Below are 9,948 nucleotides of genomic sequence, written 5' to 3' on the forward strand. Positions count from 1 at the left end.
TTTCATGAGATGCAAAAGGCACAACATAAGTGTTGCAAAGCCTATAGGCTAGGGTTCTTATTGTTAAAAGGTTTCACACTCATTTTAACCATTTTTCACAAGTAAATGGGCATTTCTACATGTATTGATCAACATGATCACATCACCTAAATATATAGGCCTATTCTTTTTAAACATGAAGTGAAAAAACAATGTGGGATTATGCAAATACACTGTATGAAAATACTTATTATGGTTCAAAGGAAAACTTCCTGTGTAGCCGACACTTTATTATTATTATTATTATTATTATTATTATTATTATTATTATTATTATTAAACCTTTATTTTGAAGTAATGTGTCATGCTTTTAACCACAAACTCACTCTCACTAGCATTACCGGAAGTGTCCCCTTTACTGAGCTAGTTCGAGTTTCAGAGCTTCGGTCCAGTGGTAATAAGACACCAGTGACCTGAAATAGCGGATTTGAACGCACAGCGGTACATGGGTTATCACAAGCCCTCGATGCCTTCATGTATTCTTACCATTACCTGGATGAGACGGAAATGCTCTTATTGTCCTCAAGGATCCGCGGATGTAGTATTTTATAACTGCTAATTACTTCGAAGCATTTATCGCTGACATCGAAATTTCGCAGTGACCAAGGCTGCTAGTGCTTACTCATAAGTCATGGTTTAGGATATCTTCTGAACTAGCTAGTAGAGTTGGTAAGTTAGATCACTGAGGCACCGAACATTTTCACTTTGGACGTAGCATTAGTTGTCACACAATGGCAAGTACTTTGAAAACGCAGTTCTTACAACTTTGGCACTATCTGCAAGACCCGCATCATGTTGCGCTATTCCAACAAATGTGTGGCGTAAGAGGAACATTCTCAAGAAACCCAGCAGACTGTACCGAAGCGAGGCAGACGAGCCTACTCAGCAACGGCGCGTATGGCAACGGGGTCCGTTTGAACGGAGGAGGAGAGGGGGAGGCAGCCGATCATCTGCGGCAGCGAAAAAGTATCTCTATTGACAACTGTTGTAGGGCAGCGGCGTCTGGTAGTGATGATCGGCTATTAGAAACAGCGGTGTCGAAAACTACGGGGGAGAAACCAGGGTGTCATAACCGCTATAATAATCCCCACTCCGCTGATACCAGCGATGGCGAACATCCGCAGGAGATGGGGGAAGTATCGGAAAGTAACGGCCCAGGCCTTGACGACATGTCGGAGGTCACAGACGACTCGACCTGCCCCACTAGCACTGTTAAACCTCTGCGTAAGAACTCTCTGACTGAAGACGCGGGGCAAGAGTTTCTCATCGAGAATAAGTTTTTATTCTACTTGTTCACTTTCGGATCTGAACTTGGCAATGAACTCTTCTACATCACTTTCTTCCCCTTCGTCATCTGGAACGTGGACGCCTACGTGGGTCGGCGGCTCATCGTGGTCTGGGTCTGGGTGATGTACGTGGGCCAGTGCACCAAGGACCTGATCCGGTGGCCGCGGCCCGCCTCGCCGCCCGTGGTCAAGGTAGAAATGTTCTACAACTCCGAGTACAGTATGCCCTCCACGCACGCCATGTCCGGTACCGCTATCCCCCTCTCCCTGTTCCTGCTCACCTACGGACGCTGGGAAGTAAGTAAGCTCTGTCCTCTGCGAATGGCGATACATTTCAGATAGTGTGTCCTCGATCTTACACAAGAGTAGTAAGCCATGGATATGCCTTCATAATACCTCATACTATCTTTTCGTGATGTGTGCAGGGCAAATTGTGGCCCAATATGTTGGCCTAGGCCCCTCATGTACGCCCTTGCACTCTCTGTTCAGCTGTCTGTATGGTTGTGCTTATGTGTGTTTGATTGAGTATGATATGTTGGCCAACATGGTGGCCTGGGTTGATGTGCTGTAAGAAGCTGCAGTCTCTCGCTATATGGTGGCCTGGGTCGATGTGCTGTAAGAAGCTGCAGTCTCTCGCTACTTTAGTGCTCAAGCACATCATGTGACGCACTCTAATGCAGTGCGTTATCGCTCCTGATAACTGTTAGTGTCGGCTGCTGATATAGCAGGTTGCTTAGTGGCGAGGTCATTACCTGTCACTGCTGTGTGTGCGGTGAGGTTTGCTGGGCTGTAGTAGGCCTAGTTCCTGCTCACATGTCAACGCTGACCAGCATGTCAGTCATGTAGGTGAGTCAAGTGCATGTAGCCGGAGACTTTCTAATGAGGAGACACACACTCAGACACACACACACACTCAGACACACACACACTCAGACACACACAGACACACACACACACTCAGACACACACGTCAGTCAAATGTAGCGCCGGGTGATCACACACTGGATGACGGGGCGCTGTGTGTTTGTGCAACTGATGTGCCACCTGCGCCCTGGGCAAGATGCGCATTGTGGTAAGAGGGTGTTACCATGCTTCAGCGCTCTCTCACACCCCAGGAAGGAGGATGATGGGCCGTGCCACAGCGTGTATTCTCCTGTCTCTCTTTATTGAAAGGGGAAGTTGAGGAGACACTGAAATTGAAGTGGGAATTGAAAGGGAAGTTAAGAGACGCTGAAAGGGAAGTTGACAGTGTGTGGTTTCTGCTCTCTCTTTTCCAACCAAACCATCAGTTCCCCTTATGTACGCCCTTGCACCCAATGTTCAGCTGTGTGTGTGTGTGTGTGTGTGTGTGATAGGTGTGTATAGTCTGTATGATGAGTGTGCAGCTGGCGGTGTGTTGTGTGTGTTCCAGCATAGTCCTGCACAGACTTGTCAGAGCAACGCAGGAATCCAGAATGTTTAGGAGTATTCAACACTCAGTTGAGCACAAACACACACACACGTAACCTGCGTTGTGTTGAACCTGCGCGATTCAGCCCTGCACACGCCCGGACTCGAACCCGCGAACAGCAGCACCTCGGATCGGGAGGCGAGCGTGCTAACAATTGAGCCAATAGCCCAGGCTACTGGCTCGCATGCCAGCAGCACTCTTGAGGCGTCGGGGAGTGAGGTTTACCAACGTTCCACAAGCACAGCTAAGCTAGCTGGCATCCGTTACACACACACACATGCATGTGCATGCACACACTCTGTAATTAGATACAGATGTTTCTCCACATGTGACAGGGGGAGAGGGAGACAGATGGGGCTGTACTAAGAGACCGGGGGGAGGGGGGGGCTAGAGGATGGATCTGGGGCAGTACAGGATGGATCTGGGGCAGTACAGGATGGATCTGGGGCAGTACAAGATGGATCTGGGGCAATAGAGGATGGATCTGAGGCAGTACAGGATGGATCTGGGGCAATAGAGGATGGATCTGAGGCAGTACAGGATGGATCTGGGGCAATAGAGGATGGATCTGGGGCAGTAGAGGATGGATCTGGGGCAATAGAGGATGGATCTGGGGCAGTAGGAGATGGATCTGGGGCAGTTTTGCTCCAGGCTGGTGTGACCCAAATGTGCAAACAAGAAAGTCATGGAAGCTCTTAATGGAATTTATTACACATTTATTATCAATGTATTATATGGAGTCAAAATAGGGTCTTTAATATTGAGAGCTTGTGAAAAGATGTTCACGTGTGTAATAAAGTTTTGCAGCTGTGCAAAAGGAGTTCTGCATGTGCAAAGACATTTCATACCTGTAGAAATATTTTGTACATGTGTGAAAAAAAGATGTACCTGTAGAAATATTATGTACTTGTGTGAAAGAAATGTGTATCTGTAAAAATATTTTGTACACGTGGGGAAAAAATATGTACCTGCACAAATACTTTGTACGTGTGTGAATCTCCTACGCGATGCTTTCCTGCCCAACACTGAAAGTATGAGCTTGTGAAACTGATTTACAATGCTTACAGACTTTTGACCCTAATTTTACTGCCTTTCTGAAGAGCCAATCAGCACATTGCTTACTGCCAACCAATCAGCGTTTCCCACCGACCACCCACAAGTAATATTTATACAGGTACATATTTTTTTCACACATGTACAAAATATTTCTAAAGGTACGAAATGTCTTTGCACATACAGAACTCCTTTTCCACAGCTGCAAAACTTGTGAACATCTTTACACAAGCTCTCAATATTAAGACCCAATTTTGACTCCATAGAATTAACCCTTTGTTTTCTCTTACTACATAGACAACAGGTGTGTGTGTGTGTGTGTGCGTGTGTGCGTGTGTGTGTGTGTGTGTGTGTGTGTGTGTGTGAGGAGAGTCTTGTCCTGCTCTTTCTGTCTCTCTCTCTGCCTCTCTGTGGTCCTTACACAGATCAGTCATCCATTATGCTCCTCTGCTGTCCTCTTATCACCCCTGATTGCACAAGTGTGAGTGTGCACTAGTGTGTGTGTGTGTGTGTGTGTGTGTGTGTGTGTGTGTGTGTGTGTGTGTGTGTGTGTGTGTTGCAAGGGTGGAAATTAACCTTTCAACATCTATCAGCCACTCATCTATCAGCCACTCTATCAGCCACTCCACTCAAGTAAATCCTTATCGGTGGCTGGTGCTAATATCCATCCTTGGTGTGTTGGCACGTGTGTGTGTGAGTGTGTAGTGTGTGTGACTGCTTTCAGCGCTTCAAGTGTCGCTTTAAACAGCTGGCTGTAAATGATCAACGCGCACGCACGCACACACACACACACACACATACTGTACACACATACAGTATACACACACACACACACAAACACATATATACACACACACACGCATGCACACATTTTAACCATCTATTTATGTCCACATGAAGAAAATGGTACAGGGACACAAATATTAAGAATGCAGTACAATACATACGCAAACCAATGGACCAGTAGCATGCACCAGGTCTTCACAATATCACTTAACTTAAGTGATATATAACTTAACAAGCGCAATACTCAGTTCTTAAGGGTATAAGTAGCAACGTCTACGCCATATGTGGCGGCTGCCAATAATAGCAGAGATGTAATGTAATGCCTTTATTTGTCCCCCAGTGGGGCAATTAGTTTTGCAGCAGTACGAGCACACAAAATTACAAAAAATACATAAATACACTTAATATAATAAATAACATGGTGCACATCATTGTCATAGGTGAGTAAACTACCTTTTCCTCCTAGCGTTTAGAAGGGAGACAGCAGAAGGAACAAAGGAGTGTTTGAATCTATTTGTTTTAGCAAATGGGAGTCTGAGCAATGAACCTGATGGTAGAAACTGAAACTGTTGATGTTGAGGATGAGAACAGTCAGACAAGATGGAGTTTGCTTTCTTAAATAGCTGTTTGTTGCAGAGATCCTGTAAAGTTTCTTGTCCGAGCCCAATAATTTTGCTACTAACACTAACAACCTTGTTCAGCAGGTTCCTCTCCTTTCAAGGACTGAATCCAACAAATAAAGGAGAACGTAATAACAGACTCAATAAAAGAACGATAAAACATAGTCATCAGGGTAGAGTCAACCTGGAATTTGGAGAGTTTTCGAAGACAAAAAAGACGCTGCTGGCTTTTCTTACAGATCGAGTCAGTATTTTTCTCAAATGTCAGCTTGTTGTCAAGAAAAGTGCCTACAGTAAGTACTTATAAGACTATGATATGCACTTATCACTATGATATCCGGAGAAGGCTGCACACCTCTAAAATCAATGCACATGTCCTTTGTCTTTAAAACATTTAAGGATAAAAAAGATTCCTGACACCATTTTAAAAAGTAATCAACCACAGGACCATGCGATGTTTCCGTGCTATTTAACAGGCTCACGATTACTGTGTCATCCGCAAACTTCAATAAATGACGGTTTTCAAAATTGCTACATTTGTGTACATTTGTGTACAATATGTACAGCAGGGGAGAGAGAACGCACCCTTGAGGTGAGCCAGTAGATGTTACAGATAGATCAGAGAAATGGCCATTTACTCTGACTCTTTGGGTCCTCAATGTAAGAAAATCCAAAATCCAGCCAACAATACTACCTTCCAGACCAAAGTTATCCCTTAGTCTCTGGATTAGTAGGTGTGGCTGAATAGTATTGAAGGCGGATGAGATGTCAACAAACATCAATCTAACATGATTTTTTGGACTCTCAAGGTGTTTATAGATGTAATTCAACAGAGTTATGGTGGCATCCTGAACCCCTCTCTTGGTCCTATATGCCAGGGGTCCCCAACCTTTTATGTACCATGGACCGGTTTGATTCCTATTTTTTTTCCACGGACCGGCAGCGGGGGGGGGGGGGGTTCCATGTTCCATATGTGTTGTGCATGCATTAGGCCTACTTGAAAAGAACTAGCTCCAGTTATGTATGAACAGTGAAGGTAACGATCTCTTAAACATGTGAAAAACGTGAACTTGAAGAAGTGAAAATTGAACAATATGAACTATGAATATTGAACAACTTGAAGCTACATCTATAGCCTACGTGTGAACATGCTTAACAAAATATGGGAACAAAACATGGGAACTAAATGTGCATTATGAATATAATCAGTGGGAGCCCTGCTTATGGAATGATGGAAGACAGTGACACCCTCAGTGTGTTTGAAATGTCCAGTCGATTGCGCAATTTGGTCTTAGTTGCAGTCATTGCCGAAAACCCTGCCTCGTGGTGGGAAATGGTAGCAACGTCTTCAGCGCTTTTACGGCTATCTCGAGATATTCTGCTTTGTTATTGATCCAAAAACCCGCCAGAGAGGTTTCCTTATAGACACTCTTAAGACCACCGTCATTTGCAATTTCGATCAACTGCTCTTCCTCCTGCGCTGACAAGTTAGGACTATTTGGGATATTGACAAATGGGTTGCGGACCCACTCATTGGTTTGCCGTGGAACTTTGGAGGATGGGAAGTAACGCTCAAACTCATTTGAAAGCGCAACAAGGTGATCGCTCACCAGCTGCTAGAGAAAGGGCCCTGCCTCAGTCTCTCCCAAAACCCCCACTACTGTTTGGAACATATCAAATACACCCCGGTCCACTCGTCGTCCCCACAAATCAAGCTTGGCTTTAAATGCAGCGACTTTATCTGCCAGTTTAAAGACAGTCTTCATTCTCCCCTGGATTGACCGGTTGAGGTCATTAAGCAATCCGAATATGTCACACAGGTAAGCGAGTTTTGACACCCAGTCCTCATCACTAAAATGTGCAGCTTTTTTTCTGTAAGAAATCTCTGCGGCGGCTCTCTCAACTCAAACACTCTGGCCAGTGACCTGCTAAAGATGCTTGTTTTTTGTTGCTCATTCTAGCAGTTTAGCTAACTTCGTGTGACATACCGTTCGCCAAGAACTGATCAAGTGAAGTGAGCTGACCTGAGGCTGCGCAGCGCTGAAGGCAATATGTAAAAGTGTTGAAGGCGGGACAGACAGACGTAAGAAAATAGACCTTGCAAAATGCAAACATGCGTGCAATCAAACAACTGCATATAGGCCTATGCCATGTAAAAACGTGACATTATTGCGAATTAAATTTAGTTTAGTTTGCATGCATTTTTATTTAAATTCATGTCGTAGGCTACGGCCCGGTTAGGAATGTCCCGGTGGTTGGGGACCGCTGCTATATGCAAACTGCAGTGGGTCCATCAGGTGTTCAGTAGTTTTCAGCAGTTCGGCACAGTACTTTGCACGCTGTTAGCCTTCTTTTTGGCCATCCCAAGTTGTTGCAGCCCTCTTACTACCAACCTGTGTGTGTGTGTGTCCTAGGCTACCAAATGAATACGAGTAGTCTACACCTATAGCCTAGCTCTGAGATGGTGTTTAGGAATGGACACACACACACCTATAGCCTAGCTCTGAGATGGTGTTTAGGAGTGGACACACACACACACACACCTAGGTTACGGGGACGCTGGCGACGCACGCCGCTCCGTCTGGCATCATGTTTTTGTTTGTTTTTATGTAATGTTCGTAATTTTATGTAATGTCATGTTTATTTTTTGTATTGGTTTGTCTAGTTAAATGTTTTCCCTATTTATTTACGCTATTTTTGATAGTTTTCATGTTATTCTTAGTCCTTTTTACTGCTTCTAAGTCAGCTGATGTCATTGACATTTGTCCATTGGGAGCTTGCTATGGCTAGCTTTTGCCCTAGCTGGGCATCGGACATCCTTCCATCTATCCGTGAGCGGTGCAGCACTTCACTGTCTGGTCGAGGGGATCTCTCGGGACAGCTGGACCTAGGCTAGCTACTCTGCGAAAGATCTGCCGTGGCCGCCGAGCTGTTGCTGACCTGCGAGCTGCCTTGCCAACTGCAGACTAACGTTAACAGTGAAGAGCTGCAATCTCACGGAGCAACAAACGGTCGCTGTTAAGTCCACCGAATTGCGGATCTACACTAGAGCCCGACCGATTTATCGGCGGGCCGATATTATCGGCCGATATTAGGCATTTTCCAAACTATCGGTATCGGCATTTATAATGGCCGATAAATGAATATTTTAAAAATAAAATAAAAACGGACGAAACACCCTTCAGCCATGTCATGAGTGTTGGCGTTGTATAGTTTGTCCACCAGAGGGCACTCTACACCGTCCCTGCTGGCAACACTCGTGTATAACGCGCCACACATCCTGCAACCTGCTGATCCAGCGAGAGTCGGGCAGAGAGAACCAGAACCGCGAGTGAGATCATCAGTGAAGTGTGTTCATGGTGATTTGGTCACGAGACATATATTGCTTGAATAACAATTAAAATAACATCCCCATCAGTTCTCTTAACTCAAATAAGCATGACAAAATTCGTGAAAACAATGTCCAGTTTTGCTGCTGTTAAATAAGCTGAGAGTGAAGCGGAATTAGCTAGTAATTACATTACGTTGTTACAGTGTAGTTGACTCTCTGTCCTTTTAACTTTTGACAATGTGACTGAAGATGTATTTCTTTAATAGCGTGACAGTTATAGCAGTGAGAAGTATCATCTCTCCCCAGCCTGTTATTTTGAAAGCGTATGTTTTACAATTTGCAGTATGACGTTATCCATTGCTAAATTATGGCTCATCATAGACTAGCTAACCACAAAGCTAGCTAATGCCATGAATATCAGTGGAAGACCGCTAACGTTAACATTAATGAGCTTTGAAACCACAATGAACTTATTCTGCCTAAATAAAGTAATGATTACTGTATTTATAACTAGTATATCTGTAGTTACAGTCCCTGCATTGTAAAATGTAAGTTAGATGTGCGAGGAGTGAACATTTAGACAGAGAAAAAGTATCAAACGGAGCTTGTGCATAAAAGTTAGCTTTTCTTTTACACGTGTGTGAAATCCAATGACGCCAAGTGTGCGTTTCAGACTGTCGTTCAGCCGCAGCATTAACGAGTTACATAATGGATTTAGATCACTAAATAGTAGGTTTTAGAAGGCAGGCAGCAACAGATGATTGAAAATGTTTTGATGTAGCTTGATGGAAATCATTTTAAAAGTGCAGGTAAAGGGATAAGCAAGCTGACATTGCAATTATAAGGTAGCTTATAAGGCAATAGGGACTAATTATTACACACGCACACTCAAACATTTAGGAATGACCGTTGTCTTGTTTAATGATAATACAAATGATGATGATAGTAATAATGTCATCATTATTTTTTGTAATTATTAAGTCTTAGTTTAAAGTTATATTTATGAAGCTTACCAAGTCTTTTAAAGGAGAATTCTTTTGTGATATTGACCTAAAGTGTGTTGAAACATGATACCGAGTGTGAACGTATGTCTCATAGCCCATCTCGGCTTGTACCCTGCACTCCAAAATCTGGCGCTAGTTAGCCGATGCTACCAACAGCTTTTTCAATGGTGGTGCTTCGGCATCGGGCTAGCCATGCAAATAAATCACTGTTTTACACCATTTACGAGGCTCAATGTATCTCCACACTTCATTGGTAGACTTCCGAGGGCCCTGACATTTAAAACGAGACATTGAGAACTTTGGAAAAGCACTGGTAGTTTACTTACAAGACGATTTATACAGACAGTATCTTCACGAAGTTTAGTGTTTGCAGCCATCT

At 44.0% G+C, this 9,948-nt stretch overlaps 1 protein-coding gene across 1 annotated transcript in view; it reads left to right on the forward strand.

Moving 5' to 3' along the window:
- Window positions 1-407: 407 nt before the first annotated feature.
- The window catches only part of sgpp1b (sphingosine-1-phosphate phosphatase 1b), a 22,726-nt gene continuing 13,185 nt past the window's right edge, over window positions 408-9,948 (forward strand). The window contains 1 exon segment of the mRNA XM_042057292.1: window positions 408-1,622. Coding sequence (XP_041913226.1) covers window positions 771-1,622 — 852 coding nt within the window. The 5' untranslated portion in view covers window positions 408-770.

This window comes from Alosa sapidissima, chromosome 1 (assembly GCF_018492685.1).
Source record: "Alosa sapidissima isolate fAloSap1 chromosome 1, fAloSap1.pri, whole genome shotgun sequence".
NCBI lineage: Eukaryota > Metazoa > Chordata > Actinopteri > Clupeiformes > Clupeidae > Alosa > Alosa sapidissima.